The sequence below is a fragment of the Rhamphochromis sp. 'chilingali' genome (assembly GCF_963969265.1).
Source record: "Rhamphochromis sp. 'chilingali' genome assembly, chromosome: 11".
In the NCBI taxonomy this organism is placed as follows: domain Eukaryota; kingdom Metazoa; phylum Chordata; class Actinopteri; order Cichliformes; family Cichlidae; genus Rhamphochromis; species Rhamphochromis sp. 'chilingali'.
The window spans coordinates 24,109,440-24,134,338 of NC_137938.1; the positions used below are offsets into that span (position 1 = coordinate 24,109,440).

Genomic DNA, 24,899 nt, shown 5'->3' on the forward strand with positions numbered 1-24,899 from the left:
TGCCTGGGACAGACGGAGTGAAAGAGAGAGTGAGGAATTTTAGAGGATGGGTAAGGGGGCTTAAGGGAAAACACACAGAGGAGAGAAGAAGACAGGGAGAGAGAGAGAGAGTAAGAAGGAAAGGGGAAAAAGGAGAGAAGAGAGTGAGAGGAGAGACAAAACCCCAGCAAGCCTCCCTGGTGTGAGGTTTCTTGGCTTACTGACGTGTGCGCACGACTCTCGTGGCACGGTGAGTATTTCCCCCTCTCATTGAATACCTGCATTTATGCGTCTTTTCGTAGGAATTATAATCATGACTCCCCGTTTTGTTTCGTCTTTTTAACCCGACTTAAAATGTACGTGCCTGTGTGACAGCTGTGAAAAGAGCTGAATTCATAAGTCGTGTTAGCGTAAAGATAGCCGCTCGTGCTCCAGTGAGAGCGCACGCGAGGTGGTGGTGGGGGGCAAAAAATGTTCTTACCTGACAGCTAAGTCGTTGAGCAGCTCTATTTATTTTACCCATTCCGGTTTTTCAACGTGAGTCGCTCACATGTTCCCTGCTCTGTGTTTATCATCTCAAAACTCCGCGTGTGAGTGCGTGTGACAGCTGCGGGGGTGGGGGGCTAAACAAACCCGTATAGATGCTCGTGTGACTGCCTCACTCAGTACTAGGGTGTTCTTTTGCGGGTACGTGAGAGTATAGTGGCAGTGTTTATCTATCCGCTTTGCACCGTGAAAAAAAGAGAAAGAAATGATGCGAGTGGATTGTCAGAGTGTGTCTGCGCAGAAACCACGAGCAAAACCTTCTACTGAGTCATGGTATCCACGTTTAGTTCCCGTGAAGTCTTTTATTTCCTAATGAGTGGTTTCATTGATTTCTCCAGGGCTGACAACCAGTGCACACCTTTTAATTCGGGGTACGCGCACTCCCGTCGTGCGCGTCCATGTCGAGTACTCCTTCCATTTTTTGGGCCAAGGTCTTTTCTCGTGTTAACCTATATCTTCTCGATACACTCCTTCTGTGCCTGTCTTTAAAAGATCTCTCCACACGTAGTTCGTCCCCATCTTCTCTTCTTTCTGCTGCTTTTGCTTTCGTTTTATTTAAGCTGGGTTGTTTCTTTCACATCCTCTCCTCTTTTCCATTACTGCCTCTTTCTTTCTTGGTGTCTCTTTCCTGAGAGGCTTACAGGTGATGTCAGTCTGCAGATTGTGACAGATTGGAGTGAATTAAACCTTTTGTCCCCCTTGTGGCTCCTATCTAACCAATTCAATTGGCTCATTGCTTTCAGGATGAAGGAGCTGAGGGGCTGTGTCAGAGCACTAAAATGGGATTGTTATCACAAATCTAACAGGAAACTGATTTTTTTTCTCCTTTGCTCTTTTTTTCAAACTCAAACCCAATCTTAAGTCTGAGTGCTTATTTCTTCAAAAGCCACAGCAGCCCTTTAGAAGATTTCTGGCACAATAAATCAGTGCTTTTAATTTTTAATCCCAATCTCTTACGAGCCAGCAGGTCGTATTTTTGTTGTTGTTCTTGGATTTCAGTGTGTTTCTATGACGTTGTGCTCAAAAACAGGGTGCTGTCCGTGGTGCTGAACAAGTCTGAAAACAGGGTGCTGTCCGTGGTGCTGAACAAGCCTAGGAGAGCAACTCGGGCACATCAACTCGTTTGTGCAATTTTGCAACTCCACTTTGATTCACACTCGTTTCTGACCACTCTGGCATTTCCTCCAACAAGTTGGGAAGTGTGATTATTTCTTCGTGAGCCCACTCCTCTGTGTCCTCTGATCTTATCTTTATACCTCATCGGTCTATCCCTCCAATCATGCTGTGTCATTTCACGGAGTTGTTTTTGAGTTCACGGTGACCCTGCCTTGAACTCTTTAACTTAAACTTTTCAGCACCAGTCGACTGTTACTGTGGCAGCGGGAGCTGAAATTGGCCTGCCGTGTGATTTAGACCCCCCAGTTAAAGAAGGAAAGTTAAGACCAGGGCAGCAGGAAACTCATGTGCAGCTTAAGCCCATGCAAATCCTCAGTTGTTCCCTTGTGTGGCAGATGACAGTGCCAATTTGTATCCTGCCCTTTATGTATCTTGTAAGTTTTCCTTTTAATCTCAGTGGCTTTCCATCTTTCATGTGTTTGTCTGACTGGACTTTTTGTGGTTGTGGTTCCTCACTTCTGTCTGCCCCATTAGTAATGCAATTCTTACTTCATCTGCTTCTTTCATCCTTTCAGATGCCCAAACTTGTCATTTCTCAGACTATTTCTCTAATGTGTACCCTCTACCATCACCCAGTTCTGTTCTTACACATCATTATTGTGCCTAGCGCACAAAAGAAACTCTATTCATCCCTGCTGCTGCATAGAAACTGAGGGAACTTAGTGGTCACATCTCCCACAATGGGTGTCCAGATAAGACGAGACCAGGCTTAATCTTTAAGAGTTTGTTCCCCAGTAGACTACTTTTTTTTGTAACCAGACTTCTCAAAGACTCAAAGGTTTGTCATACAAAGAGAGAGCAGAATAATAAAGTGGTTCTCATGTTTTAGTCATTATTTGACATTAAAGTTTCTGTTGTCACAGCCGTCGGAGGTGCACGATAAATGGCCCACGCTGTTAAATTAATTTGCGACCCTGAGCGTTACTTTTTTAAGTCATTATTTTATGCAGATGTATTGTCGTATGTTTAATAGGTGTGAATAATTGATTTGCAGTTTCTGTGCAGCAAAAAGGGGGTCAGGATTTACAAGGGGTGATGCAAGAAACTGTGGAGATTTTTATTAATGACCGTGAAACAGTGTAGTGTGAGTTCAAATAAGAGCTCAGAGCAGCAGTGATATGCTGAGGAAAGGCTCAAGCGCACATTTTTCAAACCTTAAAGCAACGTGTTACATCAGCTGAAGAACATGGATGATTCCACTCCCGTCCTCTACTGAAAGAACAAGAGGTTGAAGCTTGAGTTGTTGTTTAAAGAAGTTCTTTTGCTTTCTTTCCAAGCTCCTTAGATTGCCATGACCTGGATGACTGAGAACCTACCCAAATGAGTTGCTACTTGTTTACCAAAATTAGATGGTGTAAGGGTGAAAAAGGGGCAGCACGGCGGCACGGTGGTTAGCACTGTTGCCGCACCGCAAGAAGGTCCTGAGTTCAATTCCACCATCAGGCCGGGGTCTTTCTGTGTGGAGTTTGTATGTTCTCCCAGTGTCTGCGTGGGTTCCCTCCGGGTACTCCGGCTTCCTCCCACCGTCCAAAGACATGCAGCTTGTGGGGATAGGTTCATTGGATAATCCAAATTGCCACTAGGTGTGAATGGTTGTCTGTCCCTGTGTGTTGGCCCTGCGACAGACTGGCGACCTGTCAGGGTGTACCCCGCCTCTCGCCCTATGACAGCTGGGATTGGCTCCAGCACCCCCTGCGACCCTGAAAAGGATAAGCGGAAGCGAATGGATGGATGGATGGTAAGGGTGAAAAACCATCCATGGTGTGGTGAAAATCAACTCTGGTCTCAAGCAAGCTAAGGGTTATATTTTAAAGTGGCTACTTAATTCTAGAGCGCAATGGTTAGCACTGTTGCCTCACAGCAAGAAGGTACTGGGTTCAAATCCACCATCTGGGCCAGGGCCTTTCTGTGTGGAGTTCGCATGTTCTCTCTGGCTTCCTTCCACAGTTCAAAAGCATGCAGTTAGTGGGGTTGGGTTAATTAGTGATTATAAATAGGTGGAATGGTTTTCTGTGACCTGTCCAGGGTGTACCCTGCCTCTCCCACAATGGCAGCCCCACGACACTGAATTGGATAAGCAGAAGAGGATGGATGGATGGATGGATGGATTACTTATTCTACCTATAGCCCACAGTTTCGATGAACACAGCCCTGAAAAATGATGTTTCCTTAGTAAGCACTAGGACACTAAAGTAGTTTTTAGTGGCTTATGTCAGATTGCAGTGCTTATTTAATGCTTCTATTACACTGTCAGGTTTTATTTATTTCATCTTAATTGCTGCACACACTGCAAGAATGTGAAAATCACAAACTAAAAAAGTGTGCAGCTGCTGATAAATGCAAGTCATTCCAGACACATCTCCAGCATCTAAGTGATTTCAAATGTTGACAGTTGGACCTAATTAGCCGTCTAAAGCTAGAGAAACATATTTTTCTAAGGAGTGTTAAGAATGTTTAAAGATTATATGATCATACATAGGGAAATGTGTAAAGAAATGCAAACACCATGATTAGTTAGTGGGAGTGTCTGCAGGTGATCACCACACACTATGCAGCTCAAAAAACCTGTGTTAATAAGGTAAGGGAAAAACCAGGGTGAAGACCGTCTGGCAGACACTCACGTCTGCTCATTAGGCTCATTAAGCTCGTTAGGCATGTTGTGCATCATAGTACCTGAAAGCTGTTCTCTCTTCTCTTCCTTCATCTGGATTTAAAGAGATTTTTAGCAGGAAAAGCAAAGGGGGGCAAGTATAAGATTTTGAAAAGTGAAAGGAACGTCAGCCTGATGTCCTCCACTTTTGCAAACACTGCAGTGAATACAAATCAAAGGAAAATATTCAAACTCTCAGGCTGACAAGTCATCTTCATTATTGTAATAAACCTCACAATATAGCTATAACAAATTACAGTAAGCATCAGCCTTCTCTGTGTTTCGCATGCCTCCATTACTTATGAAGCTGATGACACTGAACAAGGTTCCAAATTAAGCAGAGGCTACACAGACACAGAAACTCTTGAATCTATACAGACAGCATGTTCAAGTCTTTCCCGGTCAACCAGAATTAAGTCACAGAAAGACCATGTGTGAGTCACGTAAGACCTCAACTCTCCTTCCTAATCTGTGTATCTGTTTTTCTGCTTTTTTTTTTTAGTCCTTTCATAATTTTATTTGTGAATTCATCATTCGTTTTGTTGGCTCCTCTCTAACCTTAAACAGGATTGGTTGCCAGTGAATGTGTCACTAACTCTTCTTTAGCAATAACAAGGCAGGACAGGAGGATAGCCTGTAGCTCTTTTTCCCCATGTGAGCGTGTCACATGTCTGTCTCAGAGTTTCCCGTCTCTAATGACCTCCCCTTAGTGAGCCCTTCCATATCTACCTATATTTCTGTCTGCAGTTTTGATGTGCCTCTCTCATCCTGCCTTCCAGATGAGTACGTGTAGCAGCCGTGCGTTAACCATCCTGTCCACAGTGTTCGGCGCCTGCGGACTGTTGCTGGTCGGGGTGGCTGTGTCCACGGACTATTGGCTCATAATGGTGGAGGGAATCATCCTACAGCAGAACCAGAGCCAGGAGGTGAAGATGGCGCTCCATTCAGGCCTCTGGAGAGTTTGCTTTGTGGCTGGTAGGAAGATACAGCACATGTATATATATATATGCAAAGAATGACTGAATTCATATTTGATCATCACGCAGTGACAAACACACAGAAAGAGCAACAGAGTGAGAGAGCAGAAATCAGAGAAAAGACAGTTAGCAACCTTCCGGCCTTTGGAATCATAGCTGTCACAAAACATGATCGTTACCTGTGAGCAGGACTGCAGAGACCCACATGCTCTTTTGATTTTAGTGTGTTTCTTCATGCACCACTGACTTTGATCCTTGACCAACCCCAACATTTTCCACCTTTTGTGGTTGCTCACAGGATCAGAAAATGGGAGATGTGTTGCGTCAGAGTATTTCACCGAGCCCGATATAGAGATCACCACTGAAAACACTGCGAACATCCTGAGTGAGTAAAACACAGCAGTGGCATTACACTTCATCTACTGTGTGAGAGCCTGCGGCGGTGTCCCCCTGCTGACTGTTTGAGGGTACTGATGTTTGAGTGCAGCAGTTCATCAGTGTTAAAATTCATCAGCAGGTTCTGTAAGTTGACAAGTTTGAGAAAAAGAAATCCAAAGATGTTGAATTTAGAAAAATTATTCATCCAGTGATTCAAAGGTTTTATTTTTTCATGGTAAAGACTTTGCATGAGGTATAATATGTTTTGTGTTAAACCCTTCAGATTGCAGTAGATTACCAATGAATTAGTAAATTCAGTGATTTAACTCCATAATCTATTAGATATTTCACTACAAATTTTATTTATATAGCACGTATTAAGTGTAGGACTGTGTTAATAAAAAGGTTTTGAGTCTGTTTTTGAATGTACGCACAGACAATGTATCCACACTAACTGAAAGCACCCTTTGTGGACTGAGATCTGACTCTGAAAACGTAAAACATTTGAGCCTGGTGACCTCAGTGGTCTGTCTGGGTTGTAGAGAGTGAGTGATTATATTTTGTATATCTGCAATTGCTGTAATGCCATTTATTTATATATTGTTGTCAGAAGTCAGAAAGAAGAAAATTACAAGGAATTAGAGGGGAGGAAATGACAAATTCCTGTTGTCTCCAAGTAGAAATGTTTGTGTTTTACAAGTTTTATAGGACTTTCCTCGTAGACGTGACCCCATTGTAAAAAAAAAAAAAGTTTATTCAATTCATGCTCAATTCATCTAGGATGAGACATAAGTCTTATGAAACATGCAAGACATAAAAAAATAATGTAATTTAACTCTTTTAAGGCCAAGATTATCATCTCCTCTCTCCCCAGTTTAAGGTCACATCCTAAAACGTGCATTTAACACTGTGACCTCTCCTTCCTCCAGAGATGGTGCGTACGGCCACGCCCTTCCCGATGGTGTCGCTGCTCTTTGTCTTCACTGCCTTCGTCATCAGTAACATCGGACACATCCGACCTCAGCGCACCATCCTGGCCTTTGTGTCCGGCATCTTCTTCATCCTCTCAGGTGGGACCCATTACTCATGTCCTGCTGTTACTGCTCCCTCACTCTGTGATTGATTACAGCGTCCTGGTGTGTCCTGTGTCACACATGCAGACACTCCATCACAGCTCTATTTCTGGTCTGTGATGCAGGTGTGGGGAGTGTCAATAGAAAAGGTCAATGGATTTGCTTTGAATGTTCCCGCTGGGTTTTTCATTTGACTTTGTCTCGTATAAACTTTATTAACTTGTTAATTAGGAGTAGCTCTTCCTCCATATTTTAGTGGCATATTTTTAAAAGAGTGTTAAAAAAAATTGCAAAAACCTTTGAATATTTCTTAAGCAGCTTAAGCAGGTTTTTCAGCAGCATTTTCTTCATTAGTGCAGCCGGTCTTGTTGAACAGCAGATGGCGGTAATGCTCCCGTTTCTGGTGCTCAGCCTGATCGTCAGTGGCCACATTGGAGCTTGTGTTCTCTGGCGGTTCTTTCTCCTAACACGCACTTTTGAGGAGGAAGCGTGACTGCAGAGCTCAGAGGAGTATCACGCAGAGTCTGATATGATGACTTCGACATGCCATTTCAGAGTATACGAGGTAATAAATGTTATGTAATGAAGGTTACATAATGTTTATAGCCTCTGCTGGAGTGTCACAGTGTTTTACTTTATGCCTTATTTTGATAATAGGGTGATAATAAGGTGCAAGTGTATCAAATTGCTTACATACTCTGCTGCACTAAGCCTCTCTGTGCCTTCCTCCTGCCTTCCCTACTACACACCCCTCTCAACCCTCCCTCCCCAGCCCCTCTCCTTCCTCCTATTCCTTTCCTCACCCCTTCATTCAAAGGATATTATTTCTGAGTCATTGTTGCTGCAGTGGTGTGTGCGGAAGGATGTTCCACTGGCATCTCTGACGCTGTAGTCTGGTAAATATTGTAGTTTGTATTGGCAGGCTGGGTGCAATGGCACCCTGTTCTGGTTAACATAACAGTATTCAGCGCAGGAAATAAAAAAACAGCATGGGGCCACAGATGTTTAATCTTGGTTAGAGGCTCTCCCGCTCTCTCTGTTACTCGCTTTCCCTCCCTCTCTTTTTCTGTTTATCTCTTCCCCCAACAAACACACCACAGATGAGCTGCACGCCTCCTTGCACCATTTACCTTCATGTTTGCTTCCCCTTTGTCTCACACTCAACACTTCTTCTTTTCCTGCCTCTGACTGTGCACGTGCCTGTGTGTTCCTTTGGATTTTCAGGCATTAACTCAGATAAAGATGTACTTCTGCTGCAGGATTGACAGCAGCACGGTTTCTGCATTTCCCACGCGTTTCAAATTTAAGTCAACAACGAAACCAGGCCATTCACGTAGAGGGCATAAGCACTTGACAGCCCTGTAGTGCACTTGAATGTTGCGGTGAAATATTCATATTCGCTGCTTACAGCATGATGCTGTCTTTGAATATTGATACTGTGATGTTGGCCATATGTTGCATCTCATAATTTTAACATAGCCAAAGTAAGGTGGAGGGCAGGTAAGTGTTCCTGGAAAAGAGAGGTTTAAATGTTGTATGGGATGCTTCTGGCTGATTCCAGATCATCCGTTCACGTTTGAAAGGCACTTCTGTTTCCAGTACAGTGAATATACTGAATTTTTCACTATAACATATTCAAGTTTTCACAGCATGCTGCATCAATTCTGACTGCATGACTTTAATTAGCATGCTATGTTAGAGGAGCAGAATTATTCTCTTTCTTTTGTTACATTTTAAGTGGGTTTTTTTCAGGGTTTCTTCTTCTTCTGCCTTAAGATAAATAGCAAGTAACTGTTAACTGTTTAATAAAGAGAAATATCCTTACATACACCTAATCAGAAACAGCAGTCATTATAAGAGAACCTTATAATACTTAAATTATAATTTTCCTCCCAGTAATTCATTTTCCCACCTTTCATACCCTGACATGCTGGCAGTCTGTCTTAGTGAATTAAGTTATTAATTAAGTTGTGCTAGCATAATAAGACATTTTTATAATGAAGATTTATTATTATGTATTTATTTATTTGCCTGATGAGGATATGAATGACATACAGTATGCCAGCATGTTCATTCATCCACTCATATATTAAAAAGAATGTGGCTTTCCTTGTAATGTGTTGCAATCCTCACATCATAAAAACTAAAGGATTTGAAACTTTTTTACAGGATTATGTTTGAGGTGGTTAAAGGTGTGTTAAGCACTTGGTTATAGAAACACTGGTGTTATGGTTAAACCTGGAAAAACACAAAGGTGGTGTGACAGGTTACGTTGATATATCCTGATATATCCTTTTTAAATCAAATTGTCACAAAAGTGCTTTTGAATCCTGAACCTAGTTACATGTTAACTGCATGTTAAAATCATTTGCCGCTGAAAGTAATCCACAGTGACAGTATGCTCTATTTTATTTCTTTTTATTTTATTTTTTGCAAAAAGAATCTTATTTTTTAAAAAGACTTTTTTCATTGTAAAAGGAAAAATGTTCAAAGGTCTTTGTGAATAACTGATATGAAATTTCTCGTCTGTCTCTCTGGTGTCTTTTCCATTTCTCGATCAGTGTAAGTATTTTGAAAGCTAATTAGCTGGCCTGGCCCCTCCCCATCTTTCTCTTTCACTCTGCACACATTGGTGTGGCTGTCTGGATCACTTTTGTATGTGACTTTCTTTCTTACGCTCAGTGTCATTGTTAATGTGCTGTGTGCAGGCCTCAGTCTGGTGGTGGGGCTGGTGCTCTACATCTCCAGTATTAATGACGAGGTGATGAACCGTCCCAGAGAGCCTGAGCAGTTCTTCAATTACCACTACGGCTGGTCCTTTGCCTTCGCTGCCTCTTCCTTCTTACTCAAAGAGGTCAGTCGAGGCTCTGTGTGTGCTAGTTAGCAAATTTGGGAAAGAGAGTGAGAGGCCCTTTTCAGACATGAAAACGTGAAGCTGCTTCATCTTTTTGTTAAAGCACAGCATTTTGTCATTCAGACATGGTTCGCTTATACAATATTTTCCTCACTGCTTCATTAAAATATTCCCACTGCATCAGGGGCATCTCCAGATTCCCATTCCTGTGTTAGGTGTCTGCCTCAGAGTATCAGAGTGTGCAAAAGCACTATATTGCCAAAAGTATTCACTCACCCATCCAAATCAATGAATTCAGGTGTTCTTTCCTTTGTACACCTGTGGCCACTTCCATGCCACCTTTACAAGTGCGAGCGTGAAATTTCCTCGTGGCTAACGGTCAGCTGTTAGTGGTTTTATAACAAAGTGGAAATGAGTGGGACTGACAGCATTTTAACTATGAAGTGATAAGCCACGTAAAATCACAAAGCAGGGTCAGCAGATGCTGATTCTTTTAGATTAGCTCGAGAACAGTGCATAGAGAGCTTCATGGAATGGGTTTTTATGGACACCCAGCTGCATCCAAGCCTTACATCACCAACCACAAAGTAAAGCGTCACGTGCAGCGGTGTAAAGCACGCTGTCACTGGACTATAGAGCAGTGGAGATGTGTTCTCTGGAGTGACGAATCTTCTCTTCTCCATCTGGCAATCTGATGGACGAGTCTGGGTTTGGCAGTTGCCAGGAGACCAGTAGTTTTTGAGTATAGGGGATTATGGGGGATTCTAGTGTGGGGTTGTTGTTCAGGTCTGGGCTCAGCCCCTTATTTCCAGTGATAGGAAATCTTAATGCTTCAGCATACAAAGACATTTTAGACAATTTCATGCTCCCAACATTGTGGGAACACTTTCGGAACGGTCCTGTTCCAACATGACTGAGCACCAGTGCATAAAGGAAGGTCCATAAAGACGTGGATTAGCCCTGACCTTAACCCGACAGAACATCTTTGGGATGAATTAGAAGGGAAACTTGAGCGAGGCCTTCTCATCCAACGTTAGTGTCTGATGTCACAAATGCCCTTCTGAAAGAATTGTCAAAAATTTCTGTAAACACACTCCTAAACCTTGTGGAAAGCATTCCCAGAAGAGAAGAAGCTGTTAGTGATTATTTCCAAACCTCGACCATTATCAGTTCTGTTGTTAGTAATATATTGTGTCTATATTACATATTGTGCTGGTGGTGCAGGGGTTAGGTCTGTCAGCCTCACAGCAGATGTTGGTTTGAATCTTGTGGTGGGCGGGGGACTCCCTGTGTGGAGTTTGCATGTCCTCCCTGTCTCTTCATTGGTTTCCTCATGCTACTACAGTTCTAAGATTCTGGATAAAGCAGATAAAGTGCTTAAGTTGCATTGATTAAAGCATTTTATGAACATGTGTTTAAAAGTGATTTGTACTCTAATGCACTGTAGAAATTTGGGTGGCTGTAGCTCAGGTGGTGAAGCAGGTTACCTAGTAATTGGAAGGTTGGTGGTTCAATTCCAATCTGCATGCCAACTATCGTTGGGCCAAATGCATCCATCAGAGTGTGAATGTTAGATAGAAAAATATTAAGAGCATTGAAAAAAGTGTATCAGAACACAACAGACTTGAAGATCACTTCTAACCAAATTTTCAACACAATCCTTATTTTTGAAAGACATTTATGTTTTCCCATAGTCTCTATGACTCCTTCTTATTGTGCCATTCCTCTTAAAAATATATATATCCTAGAAACACACCTACACTAATCAATTACGTTTGCTTCACATCTGTCGAAAAACATTGCCAGTATTGACTGTTGTGAAGTATAACAACACTTTTGAACACAACAATTTAAAGTGTCCTATCAACACTTTGTTGTTGTTTCCACTAGTGTAACTAAGAGCAGGATCTCTGCAGCTGAGAGAAAGCTGCGATACACCGCTGGCACACAGGCTTCAAGAGAAAGACTTTTCTTGTCTCTTGTGGATTTAGAATAGCAAAAATGCATCATGCCAAATGTCCCCATGTTAGGAGTTTAACAGCTCACAAAGTAACAGAAGACACACGTGAAGTTGTAATATTGTGCCTGCTTTCCTGTAATGTGACTGGAGGTAGTTCAAACTTGTGCTGCTTAAAAATTGACAAGCCAGCATTAAGAAAAAGTGACCATGAAGCTGATGCTGTAATATATGAGAGATGTCTGACAGGGGCTATAGTGTGTGCTTGAGTGTCTGATTGCACACGTGCAACACAGTTTGTATGGTGCAGGTACTCCCTGCTGAGTGTGATGATCTGTATTCTGAAGGTAATGTGAGGTATTAGTGGTTATGATGCAGAACAGCAGGGTTTCCGTACAGCTGTGCTCATGTGTGAATTCGTGCATGGTGCAGTTTCACGTGAGTCCTCATCTTCACATATCCCTTCCTTCTCTCCTTCCTCCTCCCCGTCCTGCAGCTTCCTCTCTCCTGTCATCAGTGGCCCTGCTCTTAATGTGCTGCAGTGGCTGATTCAGTGTAAACTAACTGTCTCCTCTGATTTTTCCCTCGTCTTTTCTTTTCTCCGGACTCCTTGTTGGCTATTGTTTTACCTTTAAATTTATTTTATACATTCTTCTTCATGTCTCCTTTTATTAGTCATTTATAATCACATCCCACACACCTACTCGTTACTGTTTCTTTGAAATGTTGTCTCTGAACAAAATGCGCACTGTCACATATAATCTAATCTCGCTCATCTCTTTAGGGGGCCGGTGTGATGTCAGTCTATCTGTTCATGAAACGTTATGCAGAAGAAGAGATGTACCGCCCCCACCCTGCGCTCTACCGCCCCCGCTTGTCTGAGAGCAGCGACTATAGCGGCCAGTTCCTCCAACCAGACTCCTCCTGGCCCCCACCAAAACGTGGACGCAGCACCTCTGAGGCCTCCAGCGACATCTCCATCCAGCTTAACCAGACTCCGCCAGCCCCATCAAAAAGCAACCTCCAAGCGGTTGGTCCAGGCAGCCCACCTTCTGGCTCTTCTTCCGCAGGAAGCTACCAGATGCCCCCACAGCCTACCGGTTATCCCTCCACACACACCCTGCCCAGGTCTCACTCCTCACATCCCCAGGGCCAGGCTCTTCCAATGGCCATGCCTCCATCACCCGTACCTCCCCCTCATTATCACACACACGTGCACATGAGCGCTTCCCCCTGTTAGGAATAAGGAGCTTCAGGAAGGAAAGTAGACTCTTCATAATCATGTACATTTATATGTGATGACAGTAAATGTTGAGCTTGAATTGCAGATCATGTCAGAGGAAGTGGAAGGAGACCAAATATATTTTCAAATGTTAGTTTTGGAGCAAATATGAACTGAGATCAAAGGCAGTTTTGGAGATTGAGCGGGAAGCTTTAACAAAAACTGTGGACTGAGAGAAACAAATAGGACAAAACATGGAAGAAGGGAGAAATAAATGGGAGGAAAAAGTGATTCCTAGAAAGACATAGCTGAGTTACAGAGGAGATACCAGCGAGGGAGAGTGAGGCAGACAGAGTGTGGGGCTGCGGTATAATACGGAGATACTGCAGTGCTGCAGGAAATTTGTATGCACTTGGAAATGTACAATGCAAAACACTCTTCACAAAGAGAGAATGCACATAGCTTTTTTTTTTAACATACATATACTATGCCGATACATGAACTATGTACATTTTTACCAAATGGCAAATGCAGTTAAATATTCTATTGTCTTCTCTGAATTTAGTAAATCATCAATTCAGTTTCACAACTCACACTGTCAAGTTAGAGTGATCAATATCATGAATTAAAAATAGTTTTAAAAAGAAGTAATGCTGAATTGAGAAAACTGTGTATGGATATCGTGTGAAAATAAAAAAAACACAGAAATTGATGATGCAATGAAACATCGTCAGGAGAAATCAACTTACTGTTTTACATCTTTGTATAAGATACAAATTTCTAACTTGCTGTATATAATTGCTCACGAGGGTGTCTGTAGTAAACTGTAAATGAAGCTTTGGCACAAATTACATCAATGAAAGGTCTGACTCATTCTGCTTTGGAGGAAGACTCTGCAACAGGCACACCACAGTCAACAACACGCCCTCAGGATGCAGGCATGCTGGTTTGAAGGAGGAACCACCCAACAATGATACAGGCGGCTGATGCCCTCTACTGGCCACTGTCCTGCACTGACCCCGGTATCAGCCATGGGTCTGGTTCACTACTTTAATGCACTCTTCCTGCTTCCCTGACCTCCACTGTGTGTCTATGGCTGGTGCAGCACAGATGACAAAGTTACACTCATGTAAGGAATGTATGACGATGATGAGACGAGTGTTTGTGAACGATACAAATCAGGAGTGACACATAACTTTAAAGAATGATTAGAAAGATTTTAAAAGCTTTGTAGCTGTAAATGTCTATCTGGAAAAAGTCACAACTAAGTATTAATTGCATTTTTACTTGCTGCTTAACGAACAGCGGCACACACCATTAAAGGCAACATTTAATTTAACATTTTATTATTGCAGCTTGTTTGGCAGGCATTTGTGACAGCATTAGTACAAAGTTTTTAGAATATCTGAAATAATGTGAAAAACTAAAAAATATAACGTTGAGCTCTTTCTGTGTGTTGATGAGTCTCTGAGTGATCCCTGTGTCTATGAAATGCCGACAAATGACGATTAAAAATTTGTTATAATTTTTCATTGCAGTTCCAGAGTTTTCAACACATTCAGCTTGCTCTCAGGCAGGGAACATAAAATCCTCACATAATGATGCAGATTTTTTTTTCAGTAATAATTAACATGATTTATAGATTTTAATAGTTGCAGATTAATTTTCTGTTAATAAACTACGGATAAACAGACTTCAGCATCTCTCTCTGGGATGGATTCCCTGTACCAGCAGACATAGGAGGCTCTTCTGTAAGATGTTTGTAGCCACACGTGATTATTTTGTGGTGGTTTTGAAATGTAGTGAGGTGCTTTCTCAGACGGTCTAGAACAGGGGTGTCCAAAATAAGGCCCGGGGGCCAGAATCTTCCCAGAAAAGAGTCCAGTTGTGAAGAAGGATACACATTTTGGATTTTTAACTGTGCTTTCATAAGTTTTACAACTTTTCCTTCCCCTTGGCTATTCATAAAACACTAATAGATAAACATTTAAGTGACAGAAAAGTTTACACTTTTCCACTTACTAAAGAAATGTCTGTTTTGTTTTTTGTTTTTTACATTGGATCCACAGTAAAAAACAACAACAACAACAACTGTTTTATAATTACAGGACAGTGGGAAATGAGCTACTAGAACTTTTTCAGTAATTTTACACATCTATTTCTGACAATTTTAGCACAAAGAGTCATGCTGACCGATTTCTTTCATTTATTGCAGCATCATTTCTTTATCACGTAGAAGAATTGAGACACGTTGTTGAAAGTGCACTTCTTTTTCTTATATCAAGATAGCGATTAAAGGCATAGTTAAACTTCTTCACACTGACAGAAAGGGGTGTTTCACTGGTCCGGCCCATGATGTACAATGAGTTTGACATCCCTGCTCTAGAAGTTGAACGCTTGTTAAATGATGCAGTATCACAAAACCCAGAGCAAGGCAAGAAGAACCTGCACATCAGAAACATAATTCTTTCCTCTATAATAGACACATTTGCTGTTTGTTTTAAGGTGCATCTCTCACAGCGAGACATCCCTATAATAATAGTGTATATGGGCTCATTATAAAGATCACTGTGATGCTGGAGATAGGGAAACACACTGATGTCCTTCACTGCATGAGTGGGATGAAAATTATAGCTCACAGCTCACAAGTATAAAGTGAGATCATTGTGATGTCATGTTTCACCTACATGCAGGGTTATACACTCCCCTGCTTTTTCTTTAAGCACTTGCACACATTGGAATTGAGATGACACCCAGTGTACCTGCAGCTGTCTTTGTTGATTGTGCTGTTGCAGTTAAGGGGTCAAGTGCCTTGCTCAGGCACACCTCAACAGTAGCTGTTAAAGTTTTTTTCTCCAGCCAGTTAAAGTGTGCTTCACTAAATGACTTTGGAGCAGCTGAAAATAACTTTCCCTTTTAATTCTCAGAAGTATTTAATAATACTTTTATAACTCCTAAACTCCTTTCATCTCTGCAACTCTTTGTTTTTCCATCTCTATCCCTAGCCTCATGATTCGTTTGCCTCATGATTATATAAAAGAGTGTAGCTGTGCTTGCTTCTGCGGAACAGCCTGATCTTCATCCACATTACCAGCTTTCTAAAATAAAAAATGGGCAAAAGAATCCTTTTTTTAGTGTTTCAAAGATACTAATGCTGTCTAATCTGGTGCTATATGATGCAGAAGAAAGTCACTGCTTTTAAAAAGTTGGTCTCTGACACTCACTTTGCTCTGCTGTACAACACTTTTGTACAAAACTTTTAATGTGGGTTGATTGTGCTCTGTTTGCACTTCTGTTGTTAGATGTTCAAAATGTTGCCATTTCATTTTAATTATTTTATATATTATAGCACTACTACTACTACTACAATATTGTAGTCATGTGATTAGACATTGTCCTGGCTTCTGGCTGCTCTCTTTGATTGAGGGAACCTGCAAGTGGATGGATGCTGTACTGCAATGAATCACTGGGTGTTAACTAGACTCCCTCCTCAGTCATAGCACGCCAGCACAGCCTGAGGGCAACAATTGATCAGAGTGTTGTATGGGTGTGTGTGTGTGTGTGTGTGTGTGTGTGTGTGTGTGTGTGTGTGTGTGTGTGTGTGTGTGTGTGTGTGTGTGTGTGTGTGTGTGTGTGTGTGTGGCTGCATTTGCTGGCATGTGTACTTGTGTTTATCACAGTGAGACTTGAAAAAAAGGATAAGAATTAACAGTGAGAGATATAAAAAAAATTTTTTTACTTATTCCTGTCTCCAAAAGCAGGGATGTCTGTGCTGAACACTGTGTCTTTTAAAAGTGTGTCACAGTAAGACAGAAATGCCAGTTTTTGGTGAAGGTCACAAAGGAAGTACAAAAAAGGAGGGCGTTGTGTAGGTGAACTAATAATACGTACAGTGCAACAGCCTCGTTGTGGTTTATGACCAAGCTGTAACTCATATCAATCTTTAGAAAAAAAATGAACACACATATTTCTGACTGAAACCATTATTAATTAAAAATGAAGCGCAAGATGCTAAACATGTGCATAGATGCATAGGAGGTGCAGCATGCCTGGTTTGACATCAGAAAGTCAAACATCCACAGTCAATACAACTAAAACAATGTGTAAACTCTGCTGTGTGATCATCTGGACTGAGGGTTTCCTGTGTGCGAGCGCCTCTCCTGATGAATGAAGCCCGACTGTAGCTGCAAACAAGTGAGATTAAACCGTGGCCTGTGCTTGTTTGGACACTTTTCTGCAATAGTGTACTTTACACCGTGAGCGTGTGTTGACTTCTGTTTTCCCCTGCCTTTTGTTTGTGTGTGTACATACAAAGTTTCATGTGTGTGTGTGTGTGTGTGTGTGTGTGTGTGTTGAGTGGATCTCTCTTTTCACCATCACCATTACTGCATGAAAGACCTGTCAGTCTGTATTAGGTTCTGCCTCTTCCCCTCTGTGTGTGCGTGCGTGCGTGCGTGCGTGCGTGCGTGCGTACGTGCGTGCGTGTGTGTGTGTGTGTGTGTGTGTGTGTGTGTGTGTGTGTGTGTGTGTGGGAGAGAGAGAGAGGGGGGGGAGGGAAAGGTTGAACTAGGCAGTAAAGCCATTTTAAAGCTATTGAAGGTCATTGTTCGCTCACTCTGTTTTATGCGCACTAAATGCTGTGTGAGGTCAGCAGCTCTGGCTTCATTTTTATAGATCTGCGCGTGAAATAATCCGATCTATACCATCAGCAGTGAGATCCCACACCAGCTGTGTAATTTCCCCAGATGATTTGATCATTTTACCACTAATATTACAGCGCTACTGCTGAATTTCCGTTTTTGCTGATATTGCTGATACACTGATATTAACCTGTGGATGTTTGATTCCGTCTTATAACCCCCCCCTCTCTCTCTCTCTTACTCCTCCCCCTCCTCCTCTCTCCCTCTCTCTGCAGGGCTGCGCTTGTGCTCCATTTCCCAGAACTACCAGCGCGGCCCTCATCATCAGCATCATCACTACAGAGGAAAAGTGTCCCACTGGCGCTCCATCAAGTCGCTCTCCAGCAAAGGAAAAAAGAAATATCGACATCAATAACGCTCGCGCACTTACGAGCTGGTCATAATAGGCTACTTACGAGCGCGCAACCATGAGCGTGTGGCACACGCTCCAATAAGCACATCCAGACCAATTCCCTCAATATAAGAGGGGGGTGAGGGGGGTCATGCCTTCGTAGTGATCTCGTAGCACAACATAGGCTACTGTGGGAGATTTCATCTTGTGTCGACGATCCAACCTCATTCACATTTAGCGTGGAGTTTTAGTGTGATGCGACAAGTTGCTCGCGCCGCGCGCAGTGTGGAAGAAATCGATGGAGGAGCAGACAGGCGGGCGAGCGCTCATCCAACCGGAGGGGAGGGGGAGACGCATTCTCCCCGAGTACACACAAGCAGCGGCCACATCCACTGTAGACAAATCCGTGTTCAGTGACGTGTTTTGTACTAGCCTTTTTTTTAATATATACACACTGAACCATTTTCCACCTCAGACTTAAATTTAACCGGGACCTGAGACTTCACTCTTTTTTTTCTTTTTGCTCCTAAATTCATGATTTTTAATCACCCCTTTCGATTTAATTATTTATTTTGTTGCCTCGATAGACCCGTTATTTAGCGCCGTCCACCTCCTCTCTCCTGTTCCCTCCATCCCCTTCTCTCTCTGGGAGTGCAAGGCGCTGCGAAGCTCGGAAATTTAAAAAAAAAAAGAGAGAGAGAGGGAGCCTGCAGGTAAGACCGCCGTAAGCTTCTTTAAAATGATTATAATTGCATTGAGACACTGTTGTTTTGACTTTGCAGCTTAATGAATGACAGTTCATCCAGGCTCATTTTCATAGCACATTGATTTGTTTCACGTTGCCTGCAACTTAACACACTACTGACAGTGTTGATATCGTAATTCCAGAAAAGAATAATAATATTTCTCAGACTTCCACCACTCCTCTCCATCTCCCTCTCTCTCTCTCTCTCTGATTAAATGCTGAATGATAATATTCCCACCTATTTTGCGCGGGCCTATAATTAGCGACCGCAACGTCTATTATGCAAATGATCATTTTAATAGCTCGTTTTTAAGCTCTGCCTGCATTCACGCCGCAGCAGTGGAGACTAAAATATCTGCTGCGTTCGCTGACATGATCGGTCGCTTCCCCGAGGATGGAGAGTTATTTCAGCGTGTGCGAATGCGAGTCTCGGTGTGTCATTCGTGTCCCAGTCCGCTGAGTTTTCTCTGTACTGGTCTCTCGATGCTAGGCGTCCATTTTCCACCGTGCAGCCTATGCAGGCAGGGTGATGTGTGTAGCGTACTCTGTTAACAAATGCACCGCAGTCCGCATCACTATAAGTCAGCTCTGCACGCTCTCGGCCCCGTGGCTCTGAGCTCGTATGTGTCTCATCAGTGTGTTATGCACCGCTTTGGAGTGCAGGGCCAGCATCTCATCTTGGCTCCATGTTGAACCTGGGCCACATCATTGCATCAGACGCGTATTTTTTTCCATTATTTTCCACAGTCTTCTCTCACTGAACAACCTGTGCAGCTTCGACAGATCCAGAGGTAAAGGGCACCGAACACCTGGCACGCGATCAGCCATTCAGTATTCATCACAGCTCACATCATGTCATTGCTAAAGGAGGACTGAAACGTCTTGAATTGGAAATTATGTAGGAGTGTGCACTGCAGTATTCAGGAGTTTCTGTGCACTGTCAGCAAACAGCACAGTGACTTATACCTGTCTTCATTGTGCCTGCAGCCCATGGCAGGTTACAGCTCTGAGTGTTTTCTCAGAAATTTTCATTATTCAATGAGAAATACGCTGTTGTGCTAGCCTACAGTGTTGATGACTGTAGCACAAGTTTATACCCACTAAGCTCAGCTTCTCACTGAGTGCTGCATCTATTCCGTTTGGGGACCAGCCTTTGGTTTTAAAAAGCCAGCATAAATGACCGTCAGCGCTCTGCTTTTACACTGTTCATTTATACCCTTGTTTTGTTTTGTTTTCTGTCACTTGATGTTACAAGTTTGCTGTTGAACTTTTCCTTTGTGATCATGCCAAATGCGATTGCCACTGGGTGGCAGCTGAACTGAAATATTTGTGCATTTCTTAAATATTATCAGCAATGAGATAATGGATGAGAGCCTAAAGTTGTTCATTTCTTAACTACACCTCAAATCATTAATTAACTGCGTGTAATTCTGCGAAAATGCATGCAGTTACTGTTTGCGCTATAACTTCAGTTGTGTGACTTAATGACAGTGCAAGTGCAAGTTTCATGTTACACACTGCACACCGAAAGGGCCTAAAAGGTTCGGTTATGTCTGATGAGAAATCAAAGGTGTCGTTTTTGTATCACGCTGCTGCCATTTGCCGCCCACCTCTTTATCAGCTATCAGTGATTCTTTCATTAAGTGATCTTGGCCCTGTCACACCCCATCAGTTCCTCCGCCTCCCACGTGCTAAACACCGTCTGTGCCGTGTGTGTGATGTACGTGTGGCCTTGATGATCGTCTCTGTGGACTTTGGATCACTTTCAAAACCCCTGAGTTGGCTCTAAGATCTGCTTTTTACACTCTAAGGTGACTCACTGCAGTCAATACTGATGCGTAGCCCAAACAGGCTGTAGGTGTGATTTAACGCTGGCCAAATTATAATCATCTAATGCTCAAGCGGTCCACAACAATCGGAAAGGATCTCTAACTTTTGACTGTTTCCACTCGTTTACCTGTCTCGCTTAAATTTCACTCCTGGTTGGTCTCTTTCTCTCTCTATATCTCGCTTTCTCCCTTTGAGGAGAAGTAATTCTGCAATGATCATCACATCTGTCATGTAGCTGTTGTTCAGAGGATCAATGCCTTTGCTGCAATTTTCTTGATGGTCTGAGATTTCACACTGTTCATTCCTCTCTTTAGTGCAGGAGGAAGCCCAGTGCTGTACAAGAGCCACAAATGCCTCAGTTTGAAATACAGCCCCTTAACAATCTAATGTTCATTCACATTACTGCATAACTTTTCATCTCTACCCTATTAGTAAAAAGAAACTCCTGCATATTTAAAGAAAAAGTCTAAACTTACACTTGTAGCAAGTCTTGCAGTATTGGGAAAGCTTACATTCAATACACAACACTGCTTATAACTCCAGTGAGCAGAGGCTTTTATCCAAAGCATTCTAAATGACTCCGTTCTCAGTGGCTATGACCCATGCATCAATTAACCCAGAGCTTTGGTGTTTTTAAGTGCTTTGTTTAAGCTTGTATAGCCTAAGAGCAGGGTTGTAAGAGCCTGTGATTGAACCGTGTTGTGTCAGTGATATGCTGTTAGCTGACCTGTCCGTGTGTGCAGGAGCATGCAGCATAAAAACACGACAGAAACCGTGTTAGCATGTCTGATAGGCCAGCACAAGGCTGTAGATACAGGTTGCAGCACCTGTAACTAAATCCCACAAACAGATTACAAAACGGTGTAGGTGTGAGTGAGAGTCTTAGTTGTTTATATTAGAATATTGAAGCTGCTCACACATGAAATAGATTATGTGACTCAGAGTAGGTGCAGACATATCACTCTACTATTAAGCCTATGAGTAAATAAATGAATGACTATCTGCTAAACATCTGTTTGAGATTAGCTGAGTGATTAACAGAGCAGACCCCAGGTCCACAAGAGTTTGCTCATTTACATTTGTCATCAACTCTTTTCCCTATTTATTTATGAAACGATCCAGAAATTATCTAGTATGCAGATCTTGAGAAAACTCTGCTCAACAGTTTCTTAAATAGGCTTATGTGTATTCTCATAAACCTAGGGATGTCACAGGAACCAAGCGTCCTAGTGTATCATTACACACTGAAGAAAAATGACACCCACAAGTGCAGGAAAAACCACACTCGGAAAAGCAAAACCTCATGATGGTGACTCGTGTAGCTGCCACGAGGCAGTAAGAGTCAGGTTTGAATGTACTTTGTGTTGTTACCCTGAATTCCTAGTTTTTTGATACAGCTGGCATTACCATTGTAATCAACTGAAAGGTTTGCAATGGGTAATGTTAAATGTACAGAGGAGGTCAGGATAAGGTACAACAGTGAGTGTCTACAGCCATGTGTAAAACATGCTGGAGACTCTGTCATGTTTGTGGCTGCACTTCAGTCATTGGTGTTGGGGATCTTGTCAGAATTGATCAAATTGGGAAGGAAGAAAAGTACCATCAGATTCTGATCCACCATGCAGTACCATCTGGAAAGCATCTGATTGATAACAGCTTCATTTCTTAGTATGACGATGATCCCAAACACACTGCCAGTGCACTAAAAACATAGCCGGATAGAAAAACCCACAGTTGAACACTGTCAGTAATGGATTGGTCTCCCTTGGAGCCAAACCATGATTGTTAGTCCAGGACTGATCCATAGTAAACTCAACATTAGTGAACCAGTCTGGGATCATCTTGACAGAGAACAGAACAAAAGGCAGCCAAAATCCGAAGAAGTGCTTTGAATGTCCTTCAAGAATCCCAGAGAACTATTTCTGAAGACTACTCAAAGAAATGACAGGAACGCTTGCTTAAGAGAGTTCAGGCAGTTGAAAAATAAAGGTGGTCATACCAAATATTGACTTTCAAAGTCGTTAGAATTGTACGAACTGTTTTTGGCTTACATGTAGGGCTGGGCGATATGACCCAAAATTCATATCTCGATATTTTTTAGCTGGATGGCGATATAAGATATATATCTCGATTTTTTTTTAAGCCATAAAGTAAGAACAAAAAGAGAGTTCTTAGTCAAAGCTGTGTCCCAGATGTCACACAGGCACTTTTATTAACATACAGCACAGATGTACATGAAAAATTACTCAAAATTAAATTATGAGCATTCATTAAATAATAATGCTCCATAAATAAAAGAAAACAAGGTTGTTTTTGTGCTAAACAAAGAGCTCACAATTGTGCAGTCAAAATGTAAACTAAAAGACGCTGAGCGTAATAACAAAGACAGACAGATTTCACAGCTGCTCTGTTCCCAAGTTTTACTGTGTGACTGACAGCCTGGAGTTTGAAATCCACTTCATAACCACGTCTCTTACAGGTGCCATTTATGGTCCTTATACACACACAATACGGTAATATTACGTTGATGCACAGTACGTATCACTCCGCGAAGCTCCTCGGTAGCCGTAATGCGCCGACAATCTATCAAGCGGTGCAGCTCCGTAGCTTACCAAAGTCGTACTCAAACATTTTTGGACAGATTGCTGAGCGCCGTGTACCACATAAAATCGGTTCGCGGCCATCAAGCACAACCAGAATTCATACATAAGGCGCGCTATCAACTTTTGAGAGAATGAAAGGATTTTAGGGTTAGCGCTGTTAGCTCGTTAGCATGTTTAGCTCGTTAGCACGTTGACGCCGTCCAGCCCCACGCATGGGGCGATGCGCAGTAACTCGTTAACGGAGATTTGCCGTGTCCGTCTTGTCGCTGCCTGCACGTGAAGCGATGGGGTAGGAGGGGGAGTTGTCTTCAGTGAAGGCGAGGCGGAGTAACGTTGCGTAGAGACAAAAGTGGACGAAAGAGAGGCAAACTTGCGGCTCCACAACTATAATTATAACGTAACATAGACTATATCGATATAAAGGATATTGTCACATCTTATATCTCGTATAAAAATATATCGATATGTTTTAAAAACTCGATATATCGCCCAGCTCTACTTACATGCTTTATTTACATTTATGTTTGCAAGTGTTTTATTAAATCGCTGCACTTCTTCCCATTTTAATTGCAAAATGTAAAGATACAATTGGTGGCTTTTTCTGGCAATAGGCGTGTTTGGAATCCCAACACAGTCAGCTGATCCAAGCAGAGGTGGACAGAGCGTAGACGAGTAAATAAATCACCAAACATAACAAATGTTCAGGAAATCAGTTTATGTTTCACATGTCTGAAAGAAAATCTGAATATCATATTTTTAAACAACTGGCCGAGATCTATCAACGACAAACGTATTAATTATAACATTTATCATTTTTTAAATCTTTCTTTGTTTTTCAGTTTATACAAAAATAAAAAACACCCATAACATCACTGCATCAACCTAAGAAATAATGAAGATGATGCGGCAAGTGTTTAACTTAGTATCTTTAGTTACATATTTAGATATGCTACATATGTTGATATTCTGTTTAGTGGGGTTGGGGACTCATTTTTACCTTCTCATTAATGAAGATTTCATGCATTTCTTACACGATGCATAAGTGGTGATAAATTCTGGATAGTACTGGAGTTTGTGTGGTTGTAATATACACATTCCCCTTTGCCATAAATCTGAGCATCCCGGACCTAACACCCTCACAGTGATGCCTTCACCTGGTGGCCTGTTTGTCAGACAGTTAAAACATCTTTAAATCACCTGCTTGGGCTTTAGGTAAGTTTGATATTTTGTTAACAGGAACCAAATCATAAAGAAAACAGGCACCACATTTGAACTACTCATTTATGGTGAAACCTATTAATTATTGTTACTTTATTTGTATTTAAGTGCATTTCTTTGAACATAAATTATAAATCAACTGGAAAAAAATGAAATAAATAATAAATAAATGTGAACTGAACTAAATATGCCACAGCATGACATTGTGTATTTAGACTTTAAGGGAGGTGCAAAAGTGAAGAGGGAGAGGGATTCAAAAACAGAATGAAGTACAATAATCAATCACTCACTCTGCAGGTGGGGGGAGAGATATAGGAGAGGTGGAGAATGAACTCAACCTGGGTGTCTATTGTCCTGTGTAGTTTGGGAGATGATTGGATGATGGGGTGGGTGCAGTTTTCTCTGGGATGGAGTCGGGTGGGCTGCCCCGGACTCTGTGGGGCTGGGCGGTGCTGCTGCTGCGGGCCCCGGTCCAGATGGGCCTGGGCCCCCTTGCCCTGGTGGGTTCCAGATTGTGAGGTTGCTTGCCCCTCCCTTTCTTCCCTCCCCATCCTCAGCTGCCTCCCTATTCCCGCTCTACCACACCCACCCACACACGCAGGGCTTGGGGTGCAGGTATGTCACCAGGGTGCAGGGGGGGCACTCCCCCTCTGTCCCCTT

At 42.3% G+C, this 24,899-nt stretch overlaps 2 protein-coding genes across 2 annotated transcripts in view; both read left to right on the forward strand.

The window, feature by feature from the left end:
• Positions 1-14,303, forward strand: cacng7b (calcium channel, voltage-dependent, gamma subunit 7b). The gene is made up of 6 exons (XM_080895424.1): positions 1-229; positions 5,131-5,326; positions 5,627-5,713; positions 6,636-6,776; positions 9,488-9,633; positions 12,375-14,303. Exons 2-6 carry the CDS (start codon positions 5,131-5,133, stop codon positions 12,828-12,830), a joined length of 1,026 nt encoding a protein of 341 aa, XP_080751550.1. The 5' UTR covers positions 1-229; the 3' UTR covers positions 12,831-14,303.
• Positions 14,304-18,269: 3,966 nt separating this feature from the next.
• cacng8b (calcium channel, voltage-dependent, gamma subunit 8b) overlaps positions 18,270-24,899 on the forward strand; it is a 29,935-nt gene continuing 23,305 nt past the window's right edge. The window contains exon 1 of the mRNA XM_080897009.1: positions 18,270-18,556. The gene's annotated coding sequence lies outside the window, so the exon portion shown is untranslated. The remainder of the gene's footprint in view (positions 18,557-24,899) is intronic.